The 27,518-nt window shown below is 36.1% G+C and overlaps 3 protein-coding genes and 1 long non-coding RNA gene across 7 annotated transcripts in view; 1 reads left to right on the top strand and 3 right to left on the bottom strand.

Moving 5' to 3' along the window:
* Positions 1 to 136: 136 nt before the first annotated feature.
* Taf7 (TATA-box binding protein associated factor 7) lies at positions 137 to 1,726 on the bottom strand. Its single transcript, XM_065304463.1, has 4 exons — positions 1,571 to 1,726; positions 791 to 1,462; positions 596 to 737; positions 137 to 537 (listed from the first exon to the last, which is right to left on the bottom strand). The coding sequence occupies exons 1-4, from the start codon at positions 1,616 to 1,618 to the stop codon at positions 332 to 334; spliced, it is 1,068 nt and encodes a 355-aa protein (XP_065160535.1). The 5' UTR covers positions 1,619 to 1,726; the 3' UTR covers positions 137 to 331.
* LOC135793479 (uncharacterized) lies at positions 1,700 to 3,165 on the top strand. The gene is made up of 3 exons (XR_010548637.1): positions 1,700 to 1,808; positions 2,081 to 2,181; positions 2,324 to 3,165. It is a non-coding gene; the product is annotated as an uncharacterized lncRNA (long non-coding RNA).
* Positions 3,166 to 7,043: 3,878 nt separating this feature from the next.
* LOC135794194 (C3 and PZP-like alpha-2-macroglobulin domain-containing protein 8) lies at positions 7,044 to 10,092 on the bottom strand. Its single transcript, XM_065305381.1, has 2 exons — positions 9,931 to 10,092; positions 7,044 to 8,208 (listed from the first exon to the last, which is right to left on the bottom strand). Exons 1-2 carry the CDS (start codon positions 9,944 to 9,946, stop codon positions 7,355 to 7,357), a joined length of 870 nt encoding a protein of 289 aa, XP_065161453.1. The 5' UTR covers positions 9,947 to 10,092; the 3' UTR covers positions 7,044 to 7,354.
* A 944-nt stretch (positions 10,093 to 11,036) lies between these two features.
* Positions 11,037 to 27,518, bottom strand: part of Sesn (Sestrin) — a 52,941-nt gene continuing 36,459 nt past the window's right edge. For 3 of the 4 annotated variants that reach the window (XM_065305377.1, XM_065305378.1, XM_065305379.1), the window contains exons 5-10: positions 15,973 to 16,143; positions 15,645 to 15,827; positions 15,343 to 15,580; positions 14,884 to 15,220; positions 14,527 to 14,821; positions 11,037 to 14,435 (exon numbers count right to left, since the gene is read on the bottom strand). In XM_065305377.1, coding sequence (XP_065161449.1) covers positions 14,346 to 14,435; positions 14,527 to 14,821; positions 14,884 to 15,220; positions 15,343 to 15,580; positions 15,645 to 15,827; positions 15,973 to 16,143 — 1,314 coding nt within the window. In that variant the 3' untranslated portion in view covers positions 11,037 to 14,345. The remainder of the gene's footprint in view (positions 14,436 to 14,526; positions 14,822 to 14,883; positions 15,221 to 15,342; positions 15,581 to 15,644; positions 15,828 to 15,972; positions 16,144 to 27,518) is intronic. The other variant, XM_065305380.1, reaches the window with a different exon arrangement.

The following is a 27,518-nucleotide window of genomic DNA, read 5'->3' as shown; positions in this document are numbered from 1 at the left end:
GCATACTGATGGCGCACGCGCATCTTTCATAATCAAAATTCAAAAAAGTTTTCCAGAGATTCATTGATATCGTATTAATGTAGCAAAACTCGTTTGAGACTTATATTATTTCATGGTATGATATAAAAACACGAAATTGAATTTGGATGCATTTATTTTGAGCAACAAACAAATAAGTTGTATACATATCCATAAATGAAAATATAAAATCTAACCTACTTTTGCAATAGCAACTAAAATGAATAAAAATTAATCAAATATAAATCATCATAGAATAAAAATTAGTCAAATACACATCATCATTTACTAAATTGTACATATCATAGGCTTTCTAAACTTGCTTTAAAAGTTCTTGCAAATCTTGTTGTTCTCTTTCTTTTTCCAACTGTTCTTGGTATAAAGTGATAAGAATATCTTGAAACCGTTGGCGCAGAGCGTGATTCTCAATATTTTCAACCTCAGACTCTTGCTGTTGCCGGCGTAATTTCAGTTCTGCCAGTTCTTTGTGAATCTCTTCCAATCGATTTTCAATGTTAGCTAAAACATGAATAAGCATAAGAATAATTGTAATACATACATAGGTATATTATATTACCTTTGGTTAAGTCCATAGAAGTAAATGGAACACTTGATGAATTATAAAAATCCATGTCTTGTATCATATTTGAAGAGTTATCCACAGATTGAAACATTTCATTAGAAAATTCAGTCATTAGTTTATTATCCATTGAATTATTCTGAAAAAGTTAAATGTTTTCCTACGATTTTCATATTGTATGTAAAAGCTTACCAAAGCAGAATTAGAATCAGTCATTCTGCTGTCTGAATTCTGACTGTTGTCATCCACATCAAGCACATGTAAAGTTGCATCTTCTTCATCAGAATCACTTACAGCGCCTCCGAATATATCATGCTCAGCAATATTGGATATATTTTCAGGCTGTTCAGTTTTAATAACTGTGCCTTTGTTCACTTTGTTATCATCATCTTCATTAATAACTTCCCACTTAATGCTTATAGCATCATTATCTATTCTAAGCAATCTCTTAACTTCCTTTTCAATTTCTGGTGCTTCAACATATTTTTTCTTTAACGTTTTTCTAAATCGCCGTTTCCTAGCATTCTTTACAGGTGGTGTAATGCCATGTGGCCATAAATATTTCTTATCTACTTTGATAGAATCCTTTTTCTTTGCCTTCTGTGGGGATTCCTCATCAGTAACAGCATCCTCTTCATATCTACATAAGAGCAATTGGCAAATATCTGCAGTTTTATAAAATCCTTTCGAGTCAATTGTTTTTAGTGATTCTACTACTGTAGGTAGATCTACAACTTTTGCTGGAAGTAGCCAGTGATCAATTCGTACTTCGCCATGTCTCATATCATCTTCTATTTTTACACTAAACCGATCTTTCATTGTCGCATTGTTGCGTATAGCTTCGCGCAAAACTTGCGCCGGGTCCTAATAAACAAAATATGTCGCATAAAGCATAAATAACAAGCAGTGACATAACCTATTTGCTCTTGTTTACTAGCTGACAAAATAAGTGCAATAACTTTACAAACTTACATGAGGAAGGCGTAAAATAAATTGGGATTCTAAATCAGGTTGATCCATGTTTAATGATTGCTTCGAACGATATAGGTAAACAACGGCTTCGCATAAACTCAGCTGCTATATATGTTTAGTCACTTTTGCTGCCGTGCAGAGTGCGCGCATATAGCACATAGTCAGGACCGCGTACAATTGGCGCACAATTTAATTTCACTTGCACTTCACCCGTGTGCGCTTCAGCTATGCACTTCAGGTGGGTTGTTGTTTACTTGTATTATATTAATGAATTGGCGGTTTAAGTTCCAGACGCTTAAAATTCTCCATCGTGTTGAATTTTAATTTCGGTAAAAGGTGACTCGTGAAGTATGGAAAATTCATGTTTTTCTTCTATTTTACGCCCGAGTCATACAACGCGCACGCAAAGTCGTAATTACTTGATTCAGCTATTTCTGATTAAGATTTGCCATTAGAATTATATATTTACATTTCGTACTTTACATTTTACTAATTCAGGTTTATTTTCAGATTTATTTTATTATCGCCTGTTACACGGCGCATGAACAACACTTCTGCATTTTTTGCGTTTTCGACAATGGCAAATTCCGAGAAAATTTCTTCGTGAAAATGTAAGTTATTTCTATTATTGTAATATTAACTTTTGTTGAGTTTATTATTCCCGTCTTACAAATGTATTGTATTACAGTTTTAACTTTTTTCTGCGGAAAGGTAGAAAATTGGCTAATTGCTTTGTTACAATCTGTTTTATAGATTTAACCACTTGTGGTCGATAGATGAATAGGTGACATAGCGACTGAACAGGCGGCGTGCTGTATACGAAGAAACTGGAAAAAGAAGATGTGTCCTCACATATTTGTGAACTCGTGTTTGCATGGATCTTATCAGCATTCGTGTCGATTGTTGCTTCCTCCCGTTTAGTCCGCCGACCACTATTGTGCGGTGTGCGCGTGTTCCTTTATTTTCATCGCGATTATTTGCATTTCTGAAGATTTTAATTCGGTACAAGCATTAGAATCGTTTAGTCATCGATTGCTCTCAACTACTGACTAAATGATTTTCGTGAGTAGAGAGGAGACTCCAGAATTAAGAGATCTCACCATGTGCGCGTGTGTATTCTGCCGGCTGATGAAATTTGTTGTTGAGCGTGACCGCGTGCAGTCGTACGCAGTTCCATTCCGGATACTAAATGAATCGTGAGCGTTCTTCGCGACTAGTTTGGTTTTAGCAGATCGAAATTGATCTATATTCAATAAACAATCGACTATAATACTAGGATTTATTGGAATTTGGCCAGATAATATGCGCATTTCCGTTTGCCGTCGGTGATTATTTTTTGCATATAAATAGAAGAATACACAGAAGAATATCATGGATTTGTATTTAATTCGAATAAATAGACAACGTATGTACACAGTGAAAAAGTGTCCGAATTGAAGGGCCTTGCTGTTTGTAATATTCATTGCAGAAGGTTTACAGTTGCGCATGTTTTAAGGTATGTACTCTATAGGAGTTAATAGTCGCCAATGTTTTTCCTTTAAAAAATGTATATGTATTTGTAAATGTTGTCAATAAAACAAATAATAATATTCTCATTCATATTTTTTTGTGGTATCCTCTTTGTCGTTTTCAGTTTTAAATAATATGACATATAAGTTTTATGTGTGTGCAGCGGGTATAACATAACTAACTGTTGCTTGAATTGTGTTGTTGTTTTTAAAAACATGATTAAAGTAGAAACGTAAATAGAAGAATCAAATAACGATAATAAAAACACTCGGTGGTCGAGTGGAGACGTGCACCTGCTGGCATGCTAGCAGACATGGATCGAATCCCAGGTATAGAAGGCATTTTTCTCAAATATAAAAATATCAGGTGAAATTTGGGTTGCATATATGAATTGCAACGAAATATAAGAGAAATTGAAATACAAGTGGTGGCAAAATAAGAGAAGTAAGAAAGTAAATGGAGAACGGGAGAACAGAGAAATAGAAGAATGAGAGTAGTAGAGAATAGGAGAAGATAGAAGGAAGAGAATAACAGAGGAGTAGAGTAGAGAAGAGGAGGAGAGATAGAAGAAAGAGAACAGGGAGGATCAGATTTTTAAATTTTTGGCCCGTGTCGTTAGACAGTCTACGGTCGATGCGTCCATTGCTCCCGGCCCATCCTACAGCTACGATGTCTCTACGCTTCATCCCCAGGATTCTTAGGCATATCAACAATTTTTATGGTGGGGAATCATCCTCAGAGAGAGGGAACTCCTTATAAGGACAATCCTTATAAGGTCTTGTTCATATTTCTAAGTTTTAAGTCGTCTCAAGAGAGGTGACACTTAAAAATATTCTTACAAGTTCTAACCTGTACCTGAAATGAAAGAAGGAGAATACAAATCATACAGGTTACCTTAACAATTTTTATAGAGGGGATCATCCCCTGAGAGAGGGAACTCTTGCTGAAATGAAGACGTACATACAAATCAAAGAATACAATATATCTTACTATTTCTTTATTAACAATAAAATACAAGTTTGGACTTTACAAGTCAACAGAGTACATGTCGCCATATTGAAACAGGATTTTCGACCTGCTAAGCCGCGCACATATAAGCAAGTACCACTTCGTCAAGTTCTAGCGGAATTAGGAAATTAGTAAATAGTTCATTTTCTATGTTGTTGAAAATGAAAGCAAATATACAGGGTGTTACAAAAGGAAAATTTAAACTGCAAACAAAAAACTCTAAACATATCATAAGACATTACCATTGCGTTTAACATTTTTTTATTAACAAATTACATACAATACAACTTCAGAATTTGCAAGTTCAATTCCTACAGAACACGTGACGTCATTTTCAAACATGTTTATCGTCTGCAAAGCCACGGCATGCAAATTGCTACCAAATTTCAAATGATAACACTAGAAAATAGCAAATTGCACTCTGTTTTTGCGTGACATCACTGGAAAATAATATACAGGGTGTTACCAAAAGAAAATCTACAATGTAAAAAGAAAATGGCTTCAAAACAATAAAGATTGGCCATTTTTTGCTGAACAAGAAAAGTTTATATACAGGGTGTTGCCAAAAGAAAATCTTCTATTTATAAGGAAAATCGCCCCAAAACAATAAAGATTGCTCATTTCTCGCTGAGCATATAGGAAAATTTATATACAGGGTGATACAAAAAGAAAAGTAAAAATAGAAGTTCTATTACCTATTTCCACTTGGATATCTAGGAGAGGTGATTGGTGCGAGAATAGAACATAATAAATAATACAATTATTAATACTTTTAATATTACTACTTTTAAAAAAATACTAAATCATGATCTCTTAAACCCAGAAACTAGTAAACACGTAAAGCCGATTACAAACAGATATAAGATACAAAAGCAATAATCAGGCACGATAAACAGAACCTAACGGAAGCGAATAGGCAGCCGACGGAACGCGACTATATTGCACTACTTGCATTACATCGTGGATTAAATGTGACCATTTTCAGGGCTTCTACTAATTTGACTGACCGTTTTTCCTTATCGGGTGATGAATCCACATTTGACTGTTTAATTAGTCGAATGATAACAGAATATAATATTTATGTTACATATCTTCTAACGTTTTCGTAGGTGAAGTACTCCACAAGAGGCACAAATGGTGGTGGTAATTCAAATTAATAATTTAATGAGTACACAAAACAAAACCACTAGGAATTCTTAGCCGACGGGAGATATCCGCCGGCCGACGGCAAACACGTGCGAATCTAGTAAAACCACGCAACCTGGGTTCCACGCGCGATATCTATATAACTATACGCCGCACTCGTCGGGTACTTCTAAATCTTATCTTTGCTGACCGATTTTAATCCAGCTACCGACTTAAAATCACCAGAAACGCGATTAGTCACCACGAAAACCGCCGTTCAAGTAAACGCGTCTTTACCACGCGGCAGCGCACGATCGACTAAATAAGGAATAGAACAAACACTGCTGAGCGAGCCCGGCGCGCAGCAACGCGATAACAAAAAGTTGTTTATGCACAGACACCGATAAAGATCAAGAATGAAAACTAGGAACAGTTCATGTTGTGGATGCAGTCCAATGCAATGAAAAGATTGTATATTGTGAACCTACTGTCCTACTCCCTTATTGGTATAAGCAATACATCCTAAAATCCAGAATTAAATGCAGCCAATATAAAAAGGCAGCCACGGAGATAATCTGGTGATAAATCAGGGACAAACACGAAAAATCTCTGCTCTTAGTATTTTTAGCGACTTAGAAGGGTGACAGTAGAAGTGACTCCCATTCAGGGCACCGTACGAGGGTAGCGATAAAAGTGACTCCCATTCAGGGCACCGTACGAAGGTAGCGATAGAGGTGACATCCCTTCAGGACACAGTACGAGGGTAGCGGTAAAAGTGACGCACATTCCCTATTAGCTAAGCTAATTTATTTCGAAATTTTAAATTTCAAAATAATTCTAAAGAAATTGAAACGGCATGCGGCTAGTGTGAGACTTTTATATAAGACTTTTATAAAATAGTCGGGATACAAAAGTTAAAAAAAGTTCTTATATATTATTACATAAGATATAAGATAGGCATAGAGATAAGAAAAACATGTTTGTTTATGAACGTCAATATTATTAATGTAGTGAACCAAACGTAAACAATTCTAATATGAATTAAATATTTATTTATGATTATAAGTGCAACCGAAGATTTTCGTTGAGAATTGCAAATTCCGCTTTTCGTTACGATTATTTTCCAACCCCATAAATTTTCATGATTTTATTATTTTATCTTAATTAGCAGTACTCGTAGATTAAAAATCTGCAATCCGTTGTTGGCTATCGTTTTTAATACACGAGATGAACGCAATTGAAAACTTTGTAAACACATACCTTTAATTAATTGAATGTTTTGTTTAAATTTTATTTTAATATGAGGCAGCCTTACCTCTAAGATGATATCCGACAGAAATCCATGTTATGAAAACAAACCATGTGGGCAATGCACAATAACACAATAGCACAATAACAAGAACTAAATGAATTGAACTGAATGAAACATGCTTCAAATGGAGGTTGTAAGATAAAAGTAAAATGCGAATACACTACACACTATCATTATCAAAACCCAGTACAAATAATTAACAATAAACACTGTCGATTGGCAACCGAACATAAACACAATTTACCGAATTAAAATTTCAAGAAACGTGTTGAGCAGTCAATGCATACGTAGCAACTGACTAGAAAAGATAAGAACAAACTAGTTGAACAAGGCTCTACCTGCTGCGCTCGAGAGGGGGAATTGTTGCAGTGTGATCACACACAAACAGAATACTATTCCAAACTTTATAAACACAAAGTAAAAGAAAATATATATAATTTTCATAGAAGGTTTAATGCAAATCATTGGCTAATTTTTAATGATTATCCAATCTGGATTAACAAAAATGCAGTTACCAAATGAAAACCAAAAAATTTATTGATTTCTCATGTAAGTTACAATATAGGTACATGGGAATCCATCAAATGAAAAATAACGACATTTTATGTAATTAATATATACTAATATGTAACAATAAATAAATCTGTTATCCATTAAATGGTGGTTTTACAGGAAATAATCTGAACCATTAATTACGAATTTCAGCAGTGCAGTGTTTTAGCTCTTGACAGAGTAGGCATTATAGCTTTGGTTTATTTTGTTCTAAACATCAAATGCTTGCGCTGCAGTTGTATCAAGTATTGTACTTATTAACTTATCCTATCGGTGCTTTATTGAACCAAGATTTCGTAGTCTGGAAAGCCCAACTCCTGACCACCATATGGGATGTAGATAACACCGTGACTGGCTTGCACTTTGCCAACGGTAAGCGTTCCCTCGTGATTGACTCTGCCAACAAAAAGTGGTTCGCCATCCTCTGACTGACCAGCAGCGACAGCGTTGCTTGGAATGTTCCCACCTGAACATGCCATCCACGTACCGTTAAAATCGCACAATATTTCATATTGTACGCAGCCGTTTTCAGCACCACCCCATGGGACGTAAGCCTGGCCGTGGCTGGAGATGAGCTTGCCCGGAATCAAAGCTCCCTGGAAATTGGCACGGGCGACATACAAAGGTTCTCCATTATCTTCACCGCCTGGGAATGCATTTGGTGGCACACTGCCACCTTCGGCCTGCACCCAGCACATGCCGGAAGAGCCACCACCGCCGACCTGAGGTTGTTCAATGATCCAGGAACCCGAAGCGCCCCAGCCGGTGCAAACGCCGACGTAGCTGATAGGGATAAACTCGCTATCGGTCCACGACATGAACGGGCTGGTTTCCCCCTCCCGTCCAGCGGAGACGGTGCCACTTTCCCAGCGAACCCAGAAACCGCGGAATTCACCATCGCTCAAGATGTTAGGGGTGTCTACCTCGACAACGTCGGGTTTTGAACGATTTTTGCGAATAACAGACTTCTGGTTTCCCCAACCGCCCAAGAAGATCTCATACATGGGGTCGCTCTCCGACGCGGAGGTGGTGAGAGCAATGTGTGCGTCATTGGGGGCACGCACGCGGAATTGTTGCGAACCGGAACTGTTGGGGAAGAAGTTGTACTCCAACTTATCTTCAGTGGACAATTCTGTAAAGAGGTAACGGATGTGTTAATCATCACTGCATTAAATCATAAATTGACGTCATCCCAATTATCATAAATGAGACCTTTAACATACTGAATGAAGGTTTGTGAGTAGCTACCAACAAATGAAGGTTGTTTTTCTCCTGAACATGAGACGCATAAACATATCTCACGTACACCTTACAATGCTACAAGTTGTACATAGTCTCATGAAAAAATCTTCATTAATTTGTCCATGTATGCAAAAATGTGGCGTGACTTGTGTTGGTAAACAACACTGCGCCATCAGCATAAAGGTCAAAATACATGATAGACGGAAAGTCATATGCCTAGTTTGTTCATACAAATACATAATTGCAAACCTGACACAAATTTAATTTTAATGCACATTGTTAAAGGTAATAAAAATTCTAATATCCGCATATGAATAATTTACTAGCCACTAAAGAGCACGCAGAAATTAGTTATCGAAACTAATGGCAATTCAGACGTGTTAAAACGTTGCACGTGCGCCGATATGGAAATGTGAATAGAAAATATATTACATACACATATATAATACAGATAAAACGATATTCAAATTAGTTGGGAGTATAAAAACGTGGTGACATCCGTTAGCACAGGAATGCGTCAATAATGTATTATTGCCTTGATTGTTTTCGTCCACGTAGCGTAAATAAAAACCATTAACTTTATAGATAGAAGTTGTGCAATATCAATGACTCATAGCGCAGAGCCGTCTCTCGACTAGTTCATATTCAATGAACAGCAAATAAATCGTATGAAAAATGAATGCAATAATTAGAATATGAAGTAAATTTAGGTCAAAGTTTAACGACTCTTTGCATACACGTCTAATGCTAAATTATTTTCGTAAAAAACTTAATGTGGGCTCTGCAGAAAACATTTTAACCTTAGCGATTAATGTGATAATTATTATGTTTGTTATGTTAACCAATTAGGAACAAACGGAAAGTTTGTGAACGACTAATGTACTTGATTATCGCAATTATCGAATTCAATCTAGGTACACAAATGTTCTTTTAATAGTGAATCGAAGTCAAAACAAATATATAATTACCTAGTTTATGTCAATAAATTTATTTTCGAATTGAAATCGAAACGAGTTTGGGCGTACATTCAAAAAAACGCCAAAACGAGAAATCAAATTAGATACTCGGAATGCAAGTGGGTACTAAATATGTGGGAAACAAATAGGCCGGCCAGACTGGCGCCTCTTAGAAGTCTTGTATCTCATATTTTACTCAATTCACAGATAGAAACTTTCAAAGCGTGGGATTTCGCTAAATGTATAAGTACATAAAAACAAACTGGGACAGAAACGATGATGCTAGTTCGCAACGGTAACAAAAAGTTAACTTCAAATGCCGCTACTTGCAAGATTGAATATTCATTCCTAAATGTGTACGATGTTAGATCATCGTTAAAAATAAACTACGTGGCAGGAGGTGCAAAGGCGAAACTAGTTGAAATATAAATCTTACGGCCATATTGATCGGATTTGATCGTTATGCGCATTTAGGTCGCATGGGATGCAGACATTTCGTCTCTGAACTTATTGATCTTAATCTCAAGGTTCACGATAATACAATTCAAGTGATGATCTCATATTCTCAAGTTATAAGTACTGATTTTGATTAATTTAACTCGTGAGACGTTATTAAAGTTGTGTTTAATTTAAGAATTACTTTCGATAGTACTTACCAATGGGAGCGGCCATAATGGAAGAGGATATCCAAATGTATACGTGAAACAAAATACGTTTCTAGCTGCACTTGCGAGAACTAACTAACCGGTGAAGTTTTACACGCGGCTATAAATATAAACTACGTTGCCCATGCGGCGATTCGGCCGGCTATACGCTGCCGGCTTTCAACATTCAACCTAACATTCAGGAAGGAGGGAGTTCAAGTACGTGTCAATGGTACGAGAAAAAGCGAGATAGCTGAATCAAGCAAGTTTGAAATTGTTCGATTACATTCGAGAAACTAGTTGTTGAAGAACGTGTCTTCGTCATTTGCTGTAGTGGAAGCGGTGGAATCATTCGTTTATTCATTTTCTGCGTGTTGCGGGACGTGGCATGAGAATTGTACAATGGTAGGATTTGAATTTGGCACATGCGCAATGTGGAAGGACAATGCCCACATACCGGCGATGTACATAGGCTCCTTGTGACAAATTCCACTTCCACCGTAATTTAAAATTGCGCTTACTTGGGCACTTGCTTGTGCATTAATCACATCTTTCGATTGTCTAATAAACTAGAAATGGTCAGCATATGTGTATTTATAGACATGACACGTTGTTAGTCTAGAATTAATAGTTCATTAATGTTATTATCTTAATAACTAAAAATGTGCAGTTTAAGATGATTAACTTTGGTTGATTCATAGCAATTAACTAACTATTTATACAAAATTCTTTTGTTCCTTAGTGTTAATTTATTTTACCTGAATATTATAATATTGAGTCGCACTGACTCAATGTCGAGAAATTTATCATCTTAATATTTTTATATGTTTATAATAAATACTTACATGATTCATGGCCACATTCTAGAATTCCATTATAAAAACAAGTAAAATCTAAAAATACTTTGCTGAATTGAAAAATATGTTTGTTTTCTTTTAATGTATGTCAGTATGACATCATTTGTTTGCACAAATAATTATCACATATTTTATTCCCAATAAAATCTAAAAATGAGAATGATTATGATAGATTGACGAATAAAAATAAATTTCAATGCTTTCAATACTTACATTTTTCAATGGCAGGTTTAAGGGTAAATACAAAAGACAATAAATACGTTGTGGTTTTCGTTCAAATTATTATTAGCATCAAACTACAATATTTTATTTGAAAGATTAATTAAATTAAAACATCTCACTAAAAGTCTATGGTTAAACATCAACAAAACTTATTTCATAGGTATTCAAATCGAAACAATCTAAAAATCTATTACACTGTAATCACATTTAGATAAATATCACAAATTGGAGAGAAACCCGCCCCGTACAACAACTGTTACTTAAGAGGAGGGACTTCATAACTAAATGTTTACAATATTACACATTGTTTTTGTGTTTTCTTTTTACAATTGTTATTTTTTTGCCGCTCCATTAATTATTTTTAATCTTCCGTTTTGTATTGGTAATTCACCCTCGTTTTTTTGATCTTCTTATGTCTATCCCTCATTGAAATTTCTATGCATTAATATTACTTCAACTTCGATCGTCGATTCATTCCTAGTATTTGTTACAGTTTTAATATTATAAGATAGTTGTTGTATTTATTTTATTTTTTGCTATTAATCTATGAATAGAATACTAATTTTATTGAATAGTTTAATCATATTCACGTGTTTACACTGTAAAAATATTTCCTTTGTTACCATTTCTTTAGTGTTTATCAGTTCAAATTGATGATGTGAGTGTTTCGTTTTTAGATGATTTGAAGTTATGAAATACTTAAAATTATTTCCAGTTTACATAATAACTAAACCTTCGTTTAATAAATGATTACTGATATTATTCATTAGAACATAGACCCATTTTACATTGTGTAAAAAGTGTAAACAAAACAGGTACAAGCGTTTTATATGATTTAACTATCGCTTTTGTGATTGTGTCTACAAACCCAATTCAATGGTGAAATTAAAAACGTATTTGTTTGATTATTACTTCATAGGCCAATTACTTCAAATATACCAATAATATTTCACAAACGAATAAATTATTGAAAGTACATCACAGCATCATATTTCAATTTCAATTTGTTAAAACCTATCAATTTACAATTCTAATAATTCAAATGTGATTTTTGTCCGTACAATAATATAATTTAAAGGTAATTTTGAGTATAATCTAATACGAATGTACGGATGTAAGCACATTATTGTAGTATTCAGCAAGCGCAACGGTGACAATTTCATCTAAGTTTTCAGCATGGCAGTGAAATGAATTAAGAAATAAAATTAATACTGAGATCAAAAGTTAAAAATAAAATAAACCAAATCTTACCCTTTATGTTTGTGTAGTAAATTAATTTCTTGGTTATTATTTTTGTTGCTAAGTTTGTTGTACGCGTATGGTTGCATTTATTAATTTAATTTGTATTGCGGCTCCTCAGCGAAGAAATTGATTCATGTAAGTCAAGTGTAGAGTTACAGTGTTTGGTATTTACGGACAGTTACTGAGGATATGATTAGTTAGTAATTGTGATTATATTCTTTTACATCAAGTAAGTTCGTGAATTGAATATTTGTAGTGTTTTGTAAATTAACATTTGAAGCACAAGTAAAATCTACGCGTTATTATAGTATTATGATGTGTTTTCTTACCCTACCTATTTTGTATCTTTGCTTCCAATAAACATCTCGGTTTAAACACTACCAACATAGATATTTTTCTCTCCAATGTGCAGTTTGATGTCTGCATTTAATAATAAAAGCATTTTTAATTAAAAATAAAACATTGTACCAAAAATATTTTCGCAATGATGTGACTTATAGTTACGCATTCCTCCTCTGAAGAACAAGGTCTGTTTGATTACACTTTTTGTCATTTGTCATAACGAAACCCTCAAATTTGATGAATATGCGTATCCTTCCAGAATATCAGTCAAAAGTTTGGAAGTGATACAGTATACAAAAGAATGGAGATATTTGTATTAATAATTTTCATAATCAAGCCTCATCATTATACTCCCATTCAAATATTTGTTATTTCGTAGTACAATACATTAATGATATCGTTAAATAAATATTATTAAAAACTTCCACATCATTCGCGGGTTTGCAGATTGAAGGTGTCGTTTTAGCGCGAATCAGTAAGTATTCAGTTTCGGAATTATACACTCTACCGTATCTTGCATGTGCAAAGTTCTGGCTGTATTCAATAAACATATATCTTATCTAAATCCGACGAACGCGTCCAATTTGTGCTGGCCTTCAACTATCGACAACCTGGTTGTTTATTCCTAACTCGATAGAATATATATTTTTTGTATATATTTACAATAACCTTCTCTAATGCCGAAATGAAACCGAATCAACCTCGTATTGTGGCAATGTTTGATATAAAACAAATCGGGCACATTATTTAACACCAAATTGGAGTTATGTCAGTATATGTCGTTGTTGTACTTGCAATTACTTAGCATATTGGATAAGACCGATACAAAAACCAAGATAAATTGACTGAATCCTTTTCGACACTTCACCCCGTCTCAAATTGAAACATTGTTTGTTTGACGCATGTTTGTTTTAATGTGTGTGAGAGATTTTATCACGAGAGCACTTTGATCATTTGTAAAGGCACCCTTCCAATCATTCGCATCGTCTAATACAAAATGGCCAAAATCGTTCATATAAATATTTTTTGTTTAATTTTCGTTATCTTTTCCTTCATTTTTATACAATATATTACTATTCATTAATTAGCATTACTTTATATTGTTTATATTTATAATATATACAAAAACGTGGTCAGTTATATTTGTTTCGTTATTCAGTTGTATGTAATCTTGTTTAATTTCTGAAATTACGTCAAAAGTCTACTGATAATTACATTTTGGATGCGCACTGGGTATTCATCAACACAAAGGCGATAAGATCACCGCAAATACCCAGTATGTATACTGTGATACGTTTCGTAAATCGATGAATGCACATTTGACTAATTGCATTTGCACTTCGTCATGAGGGCTTGATAGCATTGACCCAATATAAAAATTTGAAGAAATATATCATTTACTTAGGTATTGGAAAACTTTGACCGCTTAAAATGTAAATCAATTACATAAGTCATTGTGCTTGGCATTGTTTACACTCCTCTCCAAATTTACGAAATTACACTTTCAAAGGTTGCCAGAGCACAACAAACAACAAAAATAAAACGCAACTTACTTTGATTATGTTTTCGAGTGGTGCGCAAAGCCGGTGAAACTGTTGATGCGTTGGTCGTACATTTGTTAGAATATATGATGTAGATGCGGATTTCAGTTGAATATTAGTTGCAGTGCAACTGAAAATCCGGACGACAAGCACAACATTAAGTTGCGGACTTACAGGATTTGAAAGATGCGATTGGTTTGTAGTGACTTGTCGAACAACTGGCTCAATTTGTCATGTACCGATTGACGGTCCTCAGCGCATAGAGCAACTCAGCTTGCATTCGAGCCTCCAACACCATCAGATTTACGTGCACCTATTGACAAGTTTATTTTATCAAGAGCGGAACGATACGACAGAGAAATTAATAGTTACAATAAAGTCTCTTTTGGTTTGTTGGAACCTACCTTTTCACTGTGTTGAAACTCTCTGAGTACTCGATCGTAATCCTTCTTGGTGACGCGCTCTGGATAGCAGCAAGCGCTCTTGATAAATGTTTTCAACGAACGCTCCAACAATTGATTGATCTCGCCGTAATCGTAGTCGTCGTGACGAATACCCAGAAGACACTGAATGTAATTCCATATGGCAAACCGAAAACGCGATGTATCAACGTCCTTACGCCCGCCCATAGTGTAATATGTAAGATGGTACGCGGTCTTGAACTTGTCGTCCAACAAATTGCCCACATCATTGTATAATCTATAAGAGTATAAAGTTAACACAATTCAAATTGGGCATTACATTTTCAAAATAGACATTACCTGTTAACTAATGAATAAGCATGATCGTCCCAAGAATAATCTTGAACTCTAAATGTTGAAATCGATTGATGCTCGCCCCTTCGAGCAAAATCTTCGTAAATGAAAACTGCGTCGTCAACGAAAATGCCCACATCAGCGGGTGTGTCCTGCGGTTCAGGGCCAACAGCTCCCAATTCAGCCGATTGCGTTTCCACGTTCTCAAATCGCTTGGCCAACTCCCCCGGAGTGCACTCCTCTGTTTGCTCCGAAATAGTCTTCATTCGGCGCAATAAAGTCAAGATATCAACTTCGCGCTCCGTCGGGGAAGGAGGTGATGGATTTGGCGAAACTTTCCCATCTAAAAAATAATGTCACACGTTAGGAATCACGTTTTGCTTTCGAGAGGAAATCGTAAATCTCCAGTACAAGGATATATCCGATCTAAATGAAATGCGTGTAGCTCGTATACATGCAATTTACCTGGCGGTCTAGTATCATTTAGTATTGGTATATCTTTGGGATCACTCTTCTTACTGATATTTGTATTTGTAGTGCTCATCGCGGCCATCTCAGGATATTTGTAGCCACCCGCTTGATCCAGTTCCTGATTCACACCGCAAGAGAAGACAAAGGAACAAAGACTATGGAAGTGAGTCAATATCACGATGGCGTGTACCACCTCGGCCAACGACCAACTATCCTTTCCTTTCGTCAATTTCTGTAAATTAATTAAAACACGACGATAAAAACAACGCATTGCTAAAGATTATCTTGTTAAATACCTCAATGTGAGACTTGTTTAACAGCCAAGGTCTATGCGCTAATATCTTATTGATATCGTACAAATTTCTCAATTTTTGAGGAATGCAGTTGAGACCATTCAACCACTTCAAATCGCCGCCCTGAAGAAGGAACTCCTGCTTCTGTAGAGATATAAGATAGCTGCACTGATGGCGTCCAGCCGCCTGCAAACAACAGTGATTAACTCAACAAGTTTGTGACAAACGACGCGGAGAGCATAAGTGGCTTTGGGAATAACGGCTTTCCCGGCCTCCACTCAAATGAAAGTACAAGTGCTCAAACTGGAAGCAAACGAGAGAAGTTACTTACCATAATCGCGATGTAATGCCTATAATCGTAAGGCAGAGGGCCGTCGCCACGTAGTATGAAGTTTTGTGTTTTCAGAAAGTTCTCCAAGTACGTGGGATGGTAGCCCATCACCTGGCTCACATGATCCAGTCGATTGTTTTGCAAGAACGCCTCGACGAACAGCGTGTGTGTCTGGAAAATTGATATGACACAGTTTTAATTTACTTATTCAGCAAATTGCGTTGATATTAAAGCAAATTAAAAATTAAAAGGTCATTGACTCCATCAAACATCTTTGCATCTGGCAAGACTCTCTTTGTATACATTTGGCGCAAAGAAAAATATGGTGGAAACTTATTAACGCCAGGCCTTTGTAAACGAAATCGAATCCAGATGATGGCGTTATTCCACGTTTTACGCATCACATTTTTGTATAAATTACGAGCCTTTTTTTTATTTTCATCGCCCTCGTCACGTTTTTATTCTTGAAAAATGTGCTGCGAGAAAACGAATAAAAAACGCGTAAAAATCACATTTGGCTTGAAAGAATAGCGCAAAGCGGCGGATCGCTCCCAAAAAAGTAAGCATCGTATTTGGTGCGGAAGAGCAGAATAAACGAGATTACGATTCATGATTTAGTATCACAATGACGGATCTGCTGAAAAGACTCAAAATGTCTCTAATTTGCATCTGAATTGAAAGAAAATGCTGACTAAAAGCAATACTTGTGCATAAATTATTAAAAGCAATTGAATAAACAACCAAAGAAAATATCAGACCCAAAATAAAGCGAATTGTGCTAAACGACTATAATTTATACTATCACGGAAATGCAATAACGAAATGAAAAAGGGAAAAAATGGTAGACAAGGCAAATGTAAACAAACTAAGAATAACTACGATCGAATCTGATATAATCCGCGCGCTGACGGTGATGTCGAAATAAGCACAAACTTCATACCCAAACGTTCCAAGTTGGAATAAACAAATTTATCAGAGAGCAAAACGAATTGAACCAAATAAAGTAAGCGCGAAGGCTTTTGCGACGAGGCGTGATGACGCAATGCATCGCATAGTCGAGCAGGGATGGAGAGCGTAGTGAGTGAAGAACGAAGCAAGCGAATCGACACAATGTCGAAGTGGACGCTTCAAGTGTTTTCAATAATAAAACGAGATAATAAAAATAACAAACAACAAAAACACACATAGCGGCGGCGGATACAATCCTTATCGAGTAAAAACGACATTTAGTAGTAAAAAATGCAGACGTATTCGTAGTATTATTCTCAGCCGCTGTTGATAAATGAATGCCGACATTGCATACATTCGTAATTAGCGACGATAAATTATAATTATTTTATCATTCCATTTCCTCAATTTTTCACGATTCAATTCAAAACAGCTCATGCAAGAGAATAACGAACACGCTTTGTTTCGTAATTACAACGATCGCATGCATTGCGTACGAATCTCGAAAGGAAGCAGATTTATCGCACTTTACACATTGTACGATAAACACATTATTTTAATTTAAATTCAAACAAATGTGGCACGCATTTACATCATATGCAAATTGACGTTTTGTTGGAAATGTTAATACACACATATACATAATGATTGTTTCTATTGTTATTCTCTGAATGCCTATGCGCCAATTTTAGATTTCAATCTTCAATTGCCAATTAATTAATGCGTTCATACCTATGGAGAAAACAATTCCGAATGACAACAAAGCGTTCGCCTTCCTACTACATCTGGCTAATGGCACTTGACCAACCAACCTTAAAATACTACATTTGTTTAACTCTGAACCTACTGGCGAGGAGTATGTATTAAATTTGGGCATCCACGGCCCGCTAATCGCGCTACGGGCTTAATTTATCAATTGACGTTGTTTATAAAATGCTTTAATAACAAATGATTAGGCACTACGGTTGTTAATATGCAATATATGAACGAGTGTGCGCGCACCGTTGATGAATTGGTAATTGACCTTGTTTTTAGGTACATTTTCCATTAGCGTTTTAAATAAACGCAATAAAAAACAATTGTACATTTTTAATACATCTGACAAACAAGCATTAACAAATTGTTTCAATTACAGTATCTATCTAATAATGGTTATCTGTGTTTTTTAGTATTTGCATTTTTTTCATTTATTTTTATTTTTACTTAGTTGGATATGGCAAATGTTGCATGTACATTTGTAATTAGCTTTCTAACCATTATCCTATGAATTCACTTTACATAATTAGATACCAACATTCCAGGAAGCAATCCGGTATATTTCAGCTTTTTATTTATTTTAGATGTCATTTCTAGAAGTTCAAATATTTAGTATTTTTCTTTCAAAGTTAATAAATCCTGGATTCGTCATTATCTTACTCATTTCACAAACTCAACAGAAATTCTGGTATTCCTTTGTTACCAAGTTATTTTGAAACATTTTTTCTCCATAAATTATCCGCCCCATGAAATTAAAATTTTTGAATATTTAATATTATCTGGAAACATGATTCCCTTCGCAAACGTAAAATACACAAACGCAATTTAGGTAACTTCTTTGTTCAAATATCCGCATTGCTACAACTCGACGTAAAAACTCGTATTGTGTGTGAGACGCTGAGTAAATTAATAAAGTTAGCAGAACGCATTTGGGCGTTCTCGGGCTGGCACTCAATTTTGAAGCCGGTGTTGATTAAAACCATGTAGGGCAGTCGTGGACTCTTGTTATGTCATGTTAGGATGTAAGGGGAATTCACCTTTAAATTTATTAAACATAACACGTGTTTCACCTTCCTACGCAAATGTACTGGGTACTGGGTTGCTTGTAAGTAACTGCCTGGAATAATGTAATAAGTAGAGCGCGTAGGCCAAATTGAGTGGAGCGGAGAAGAAAGAAAACCGGAATTGACGAGTGACACTGACCACCCATGACCTCTGCGCCAGTATTGAAACCCTGCGAATTACATAACCCAACCATCAAGCGCACACAGCGTGAATTAATCTTGACAAAATCCCATTTGACCCTAATTATAACTCTTGAGCCACTATACACATAGAGACGAGAGCTTTTTCACATCGGGTGACATACCTATACATCAGCTTCGCTTTCAAATAAAAGAGGTTGCGTACTGAACTAACTACACTGGCGCGCTGTGATTAATCATTACAAAACTTTTTAATCAAAAATCCTCTTTGTGCGCTGCCTGCTTGCGAACGGGGGGGAACGCGCTTTGTGTGTTAACTAAAACACTTCTCCGACTTCATCACGAACGCCTTTGAAAATATTTGATCCGGAAAAGCTGAGAATCCAAAGAACCTTTTTCTATCCAGCTATCCGATGCCGTCGCCACCAACTCAGCGCCATGGTCGCGTCGTCTTTATATTCGACCGATACCCAATGCTGTGGGCGATCATCGCCTTCCACTCGTCCTCTCGTCATCCTGCCTGTTTCAGCGTTTCGAGAGCGCCACTTATGTGAATAGGCCTCTGCACGTTCCAGATAAGTAGTAGTTCCTCGGCGAAACCCACTACACCCCCCAAAGCTCTACTGAATGGCTGCCACTGCAACGCGAGCAAGAACTCGAAGCCTCTTACAGAAAATCCCGAGTGGGGTCACGATCGCACGAAAATCGGTAACAAAGAAGCAGCCAACCCTCAAACCGGCGATGAGCTCTCTCTATATTTGATCCATACCGAAGTGTAGTATAAAAACATTTAGCAAGCAAATTATATAAGAGAAGGAAAAAAACGCAAACCACAAAACCATAACCTTTGTGAGATGGGCTCAAGAAGCCATTAAATAAATTAACATTGTGTTTTGTTTCACTTCGCGTTAACTTGACGGTTATTTTTGGGGGGCTTTCGGGAAGTAATGGCTGCGATGGCGTAATGCCTCAGCGCGTTGAACTTCTTGCGATCGCATGTAAGTATCAAGGGACTAAGAGTTTTTGCGGTCAGGTCGGTCGTTTATATCGATTAGAGCCAAACTTCTTTCGCGCGTGTACATGGCGCAGCTGAAGATACGAGACAACAAGAGAGAACACCAACAACCCTATCCATACAACAAGAGAATGAAGATGGAAGAGACTGCATTTTTCGATTAAATTATGGTGTGTGTGAAGCTAGAGTGCAATTTTGGGTGCTAATTATAAATCATTGAAAAGTTGATGCCTCAATGACACAACCAACATTCATTGACGTTGGCTGTTTACAGTCATCATCATCGTATTCATTAGCACAATTAAACAACTCTCTAATATTGTGTCTGCAAAAGATATAGGTGTTAATTAAATAATATACAAATCAACAGTTGACCCCTTCCCGATAAATGCGAACAATAAACATTGGCGTCACACAAAACAAACACTTATGATTTATGCCATTCCAAAAATCAATTCAGAAGGTGTATTCTGATTATTCAAATCAGCACGTGTGAAATGAAATCGTTAGATATTAACAATATATTCGGCATTCAACGGAACGCAGCACCTCGCTGTTATGCTACAACGCGCCAACTAAAAACACAACGGTTCAACTTATTTGATATTCAACGCGGTCTTTTTATTTAACTTTAACAACAATGCGTTTCGAATTTCATGAATAAATCCCGTGCAATGATCGTTCCATTACATCTACAGGGCGCTGATAATGGTAAAGCTTTTAAGCGGATATTTAACGCATCGTGTTTTTTTGTTGTTGTTGATCTCGTCCGGTCTTTTTTTTTCATGTTCGATTTCTATTTCAACGCGTGCATGTTCGGAAGGATGGATTGTTGGCGCATGTGTGTGCGAGTGTGACATGTTTACCAATTAACAATTATGCTGAACATTGACATTGAGATTGTGTAAATTGGCAAAAACTCGTTTAATGCCACTTGTCGTTTTTTTCTACATGACCAAGCAACCAACCGTTTCGTCGCCTAGCGTGTTATATCATAGGTTTCGGTGCGGTGCAAACGCGTACAGTGCCAAGTTTATGTAAAAAGCATGTCCAACAAAAATACATCTACAATTGCATCTAAAGTTGATTGAAACATACGAATGCGGGCGTTTGCACTTTGTGCAAAAACACATTTTTTGCATTTGTAGGTAAGAATGACCTCAGCACTGACAGCATTTATCCAATTTAGTCAATCTACGCATTCCATTAGAAACAAATTATATGCAGGCAATCAAAGTTTAAAAACAAAACAATACTTTGAATAAAATAACACTAACTCATTCAATTCTATGGGCATAACAAGATAAATATGCTAATTAAGTCTTAACGTTGCGTGTTAAAACGAAATATCTGATTAATTGAAAAGAAGTATCGTAATACTTCACAGAAATAATTAATTTATATATACTTTTTAAATTCTAAACCTTTATCTGTCAAACGGATATAGTTAATACGCGTTAAATTATTTATTAATTATGTAGACTGGAACTGTAGTTTAAATTTAAAGGAATTGAAGCAAAGTATTTCAACACAAACAAAAATAACTTTTATCGTATTTATTTAGAGAGTTACGAGCGATACCGGCGATGCCTCGAAATACGAATACATTCTAAAATAAATCGTTTCAAACAAAGTGTGGGATATTTCGTAGTGAACTACTTTTTTTTTTAAATATGAAATGATAGTCTTTATTCTTGAAATTAAAGAAATAACATGTTTGTTTTTAAAAAAGGTGCAATTAATAAGCAATTGTGTACTGCAATATTTGATTAAAAATAACATTGCCAATTACGTTCACTTCCCGGTAAACTGTTTATTTATAGCTATTTACAGCACTGAAATAATTTCCAGTTGTCTCAACATAAATTGCTACAATTAAGTCGAGTAGAAGATTCCAATTCGCCCCGAAGACCGAAGCAAACTCGCGGAGAATGAGAAACGAAAAGATAGAAAAACAAAACAGAAATACATTACAGAAACGACAAGGTGGTAGAAACGTGAAACTGCTGCCGTTAAAAGTAAAACAGTGAAGCCGCCCTAAACGAAGTAAATGCGTATACAACCACCGTCGGCCGCAAGTGACCTATACGACAAGTCAGCAGGTCCAAAAACAGGCGCAAAATTACCATACAAATTGTCCATGAATAACATTTTAAACGTCACCCCGCCGACAAGCCGTGCCCGTGCAGCCTCCGTTTTTAACAGCTTTTCAACAACGATTTGCTGTTTTCCGCTGATACAAAAAAATGATAATTACAAAAATCCAATAAACAAATGTGCACTCACGAAGCACTGCAAGACCACAAAGTGGTCTCGGTAAAAAAACACAACTTGCAGAGTTAAATTCACAAAAAACTGCGTTATTTACATAGTTGGGCAGTTATATCACATACAAATACGGTTAAACGCAAACTTAATGCTTGGCAAATTGGGTCACCAGACACGTCCATAAAACCGACGACAGCAACACCACGTTCGATTGGATGTGGAATCAACGTGCGCGATTCCGTCTTACGGTTGGTTGTACGAGAGCAAGTGCGTATTATCGAGACGAATGCAAACAATGAGGGCAAATAAACGAGATAACACATAAATTAAAGCATGAATAAAATTAGTTTACTCCTCTGGCATTCAAAAATATTTTGTGTTTACATGATCTGTTTGCTACGTTTCCTGCCAAACCTAGGCCGAACAATATTTTCGCGCAGATATATTTAATTTTACATACTGCGCTGTAAGGTTATTGCAAATGTAAATATAAACACGAAAAATAATCTAAGAATTTGATGCGCCGATGATACCTGTAGCGCCATCTACTGGATATTTTTATAAGTTTCTTACAAACGTAAAGTAATGAAAGTAAAATTTCAAGATTGAAAACAACAATCCTACATGCGCACTAAATAAATATGATAAATGTGAATGAATGTGTCATACGACCGTCAAGGTATTGATCAGAAGCAAGCACGTGCTTTCAAGTTGGAAAAAATAAAAACAATTGATGTTTAATTTTAAAATGCATGCAATGCCTGAAATCCGATATGTTTACCGTTTATATAATGCTTATTCCGTGTTCGGGGCGTCACATCAACGCGTGCAAATGAAAAAATTGTTCGCGACATTCGGCGCGCACGGCATGTCCGCATGAAACGCTGTCAAGATAGTTTGCGCTCGTCGACGACGACGGAAACGTAATAAAACACTTTTGTTTGTGCCGAAAAGGCGGCGGCGGCGGCGCATCGCAGTTGCGTTCGATGCGCAACCGCACACTGGTTATATTGTGTTGCATTATGAGCATTGTTTTCGAGATCATCACGCCCGCGAGCGCGCCACTCGGCTTATTTTGATATGTTCATATCACGTTCGCGAAACTTAACGCGATGTGATATGTTCAAGGCTGAATGACATGTTCACAACAAAGCCGAGGCAGCCGGCCGTAGCCGACGCCGTATAGGTACACCACTCTCAGCTGCTAACGAAATTAAATAGGCGACGAATTCAGCTGACAAACAACAAAAGCAATACTGACATTTTGAGTTCATACAATCAATTACGCAAAAGAATATGCAGTATTATTGCTTGTTCATTAAAACTTCCCGGCGTTCTATTCCACTGTTATATTTATGTACCGCCATCTAATTTTAAAACTTTAACATTAAAACTTTTCCTATTTACATAATAATTATAAAATATGTTGTGCGTTTGTTTGTTGAAAAATATTCTGCACACCCACGCAGAGACCTTACTGTTTTATCAAAACTCACAACCAAACAAAAATATTAAAATAGTAGAATAATAAATAATGAGAATAACAAGACGCAGTTTTGAGAAACTGAAAAACAACTATTAAAATATCGCAAATATACAAAACGCAATCAATAATTACAATTCGCGACCTAAATGTGCGCAATAAACCTGGATTCGAAACAATAGCAACAATAAGAGCCGGCAAATGTAAACAAATAAATAAAAATGACTCATTTAACAATGCTGATGGAATAACAACTCCAAGTTTTAGTTTTTATGATCTTGTTTTCTCGAAGATCAGCGTTTAATAGACAGCGATATAACTCTTTGAATGTTTTCGCGAGTAAAATGACTTCATAATCACGATTAAATACACTAAAAACAAAAATATGCAAATGCTACAATTTTGAATTCGAAAATGTATATAAATTAAATCGGTTTGGAAAGTTGAAGGCTTCTTGCAACAGGATTAGCATGTTTAAATTATTAATAATTCACTATTCATGATAGAAACCGATTGCAAAACATTCGTATGTAAATACTGTAAGTCACACAAATAATTTCACTGAAATATTAACCAAATATTGCAAATCATGTTAGTGTTAAATGAATACCTGCTGTAGATCTTTTTCATTCACGATATAAATTAAAAACTTCCACTGGTTCTGCTTTACTTACCTGCAACAAAATAAAAAATACATAAGTTTCGATTGTTTCGATGAACAAACATAATAATTAAGGTCAAAAATATTTCTATACGAGTTTCAACAGTGCCGTTTTTTAACTCTTGATCAATAAATAATCAAATACTTTAATAACGACACATCCTGCCTATAACAGAAAGCCAAGAATTGTATATTATACCAAAAAAAAATTGTATTCAATATAACTCGGCAGCACGAAAACATTTTCTGAGAGAATGATCCCTAATGCGCATAAACAAGCTTTATGTTTAGTGATACCAATTCTCTTTTCTTTCTATAGACCAGAATATATAAGATTGCTTTGGTATAACATGACGGCATAAGCAAATAAATTCGCATCGATTGTTTCCCAGACGCATTTGTGCCATCGTCGTTAAGCTCCTCGCTTCTTTATGCCTTTTCATGGACAAGTTGTGTTCGCGTCGAGTAAACGCGCGCCTCGACGAACAAAACAAGCGTAGCGCAAACCCGCGAATGCAACAACTTGTTTGTTGTTTGCGCATCGTCGTCGTCCCCATCGTGTTCTTTGCGGATTGTCTCTCCTGCTTCAGCTCCAACTGCACGATTCAATTTCACTCTCTAGCTCGTCTTCAAAAGGCCCGTGTGTCGTTCGGCTTTCGAGTTAATATTTCGCTAATACGTTCTAAAAAAATATCAGTCCGATAAACAGGCTTTCCTACAATAACAATCTAACTAACTATCAATGTCACGCATAAATTGTGTGAAGGGAAACATTTAGAACTTGCAACCGTAAAGGACATCAAGATATTAAATAGACAGACACAAATTCAATAAAAAAAATAAATAAATTACAAAAGTGTTTTTGAAACAATTATGAAGACAATGCAGAGTACTAATGATAAATATTAATCGTAAATCTAAGCAACAACAAGATTGTCTGTGTGTTTGATTAATGGTGTAATGTTAATTTGTTATGCTAATTGTTGTTTCGCCAAAAAGCATTCATTTGAATATTATGCAAAAGATCATCCCACTATTGCAAAACAAAGGTGTAGATTTTTTCATAATTAGGATGACATTACGTATCATTAATCAAAACACCGCGGTGAATTGTTATATTAATATAACATGAAAACAACTTGGACATAATATATATTTAGTTGAGACTATTAATGATGCAAGAAAAGATCTTCTAAAGCTCTCCCTGTATTCAATTTACACAAGAAAGTTGCAAACTTCAAAAAGCGAGGTAAACTCTGCCTAACTAAGGCTTAATGTAATCTCTAAGTTAATAGCACAATGCCGGCATGAGTTAGATCTAAAAGTTAAATAAACAATGTTTCATCGCAAACATATTATTAAAGATAATGAGCTTTAGAAAATATTACACAATCCTCCATTTTCCAAAGCCTTTTAACAGTGGACAATAAAAGCTTGATATTCTTCGCAGACTTCTAATTAAAAATTTTCGTGCTGGAACAAAGGGCAATTACTTCATATTTTTAATCATCGTCCGAGTACTTTCTTTTTATCACAAATTCAATTATGTTTTTCTTTCTTTAGCAGGCGACCGAGAGATGCGTGTGTGTGCGTATTTCTCCACTTTCTGCACTCGTGTAAGACTCACATATCTCGAGAGCAAATGGGAAACATAAAACCAGTCTCGCAATTCGCTGGGTAAGCATTAAAAAGGACAAAGTTTCCGGGTTTAATAATGCCTCCCCCGGCCGCAGCACGGATCGCGCACGTGGACGACCCAGTGTGATGTGTCGTCCTTGGCGGGGCGACACCCCGTTCGCTCGTACATACTATTCAATTTGGCTTGGCGTTCACATAAATGCAAGAAGCACACCAGCCACCCTATTTGCCATACGCCTCGTTTGCGATAAAATGCTTAACCGCGAGTGGCTGCGTCGGTAGTAGTGCCTTTTCGCATTCGTGGCTAATGTATGAGGGTAGTCAAGTTGGTCGTCACATTTGCACTTCTTACAATGGCGTAGGCTCGGTGTGTGCTACGTGTAGGGATAAATTGTAACATCGAAACAAACACAGAGGGTAATTAGCTCTGAAGCGGAATCAAAGAGCAGAGGGACTAAGTGCGCAATTTGCATCGTGTTCCATGCATGATGTCATCTCGTCCTTGAGATTAGTGGTTTCCCAGGGCACAGCGTTAAATCCATGGGATACGCTATATATTTAACGCCGTGCGTTACATGTGTATTGATTTTTCAAAAAATACATTTCTCAGCATAAACAAATAAAATTATGCAATGCAATTGTAAATTGTTACAATTCCGGATTTTTAGTATCACAACGACACCAGAGGGAGCGAAGAAAAGATTGAGATGAAAAAAAAATCCGCAGGCTATGAGAAGTTAATTTAAACTTATTTCGAGTTTCGAATTACAAATATAATAACAAGCAAATAATAAAATATTGAAAAACACAAATAACATAATTAAAATCAGATTATTTGCTAAATTGACATTCGATACTTATTAATCCTGATATTTACGACGCGAAGAATAAACTGTGAATAGAAAATGTAAAACATGAGCACATGAGCCGTCAACATAACCTCAAACTGGTTCCCGTCTACATAAAAGCGTCTAAGAATTGTGCAACTAACTCTAGCTCAAGCACAAGCTGGCGTCTAAGTATATTAAGATAATTTACGATTCACGTTTACCAATGCGACAACCCAGCTGATTAGGTCGGTCCACGAAGGCTGCAGCTACTCGCCTGCTCGGCCATATCTCTTGCGAGCCAAACATGAAAACACCTAGTGCTGGCTACTCTCTTGCCGTTCTACGAGCATTCCGATTCCGATATTGATGTGGAAACATTTTGCTGGCGCCATGGTTAGTGACCGTCAGTGGTCAAAGCTATTTTGGTGAATTCATTTCATAAGAACGTCAAACTGACGCTGGTCACAAGAAAAACAAATTATACACACCGCACGCGGGCACCAATGTGGTACACTTAGTATAAAAAAGTGAAGCACCAAAGAGAAAATGAGGCGTGGGTCGAGTGAGGCATATGAGTATTCCCAAATGTCGAACAATATTCGAAACTCGACATGAATTATCGTACAAGTTTATGGTTTTGACCGCGAAAACCGACGATTCATGGTGAAATCCATTTAAAAAAGAAAACGTATATTTATTTCGAGTGTTGTATTAAACGCACCAAATGCACGAAACTCTAAAC

This window comes from Atheta coriaria, unplaced genomic scaffold (assembly GCF_025399875.1).
Source record: "Atheta coriaria isolate IRGN ID8LTWV9N9 unplaced genomic scaffold, Caltech_Dcor_3.1 hic_scaffold_6_pilon, whole genome shotgun sequence".
Taxonomy (NCBI): domain Eukaryota; kingdom Metazoa; phylum Arthropoda; class Insecta; order Coleoptera; family Staphylinidae; genus Dalotia; species Dalotia coriaria.
Note: the sequence above shows the minus strand (reverse complement) of the source record. Positions and strands in the feature narration are given on the sequence as shown.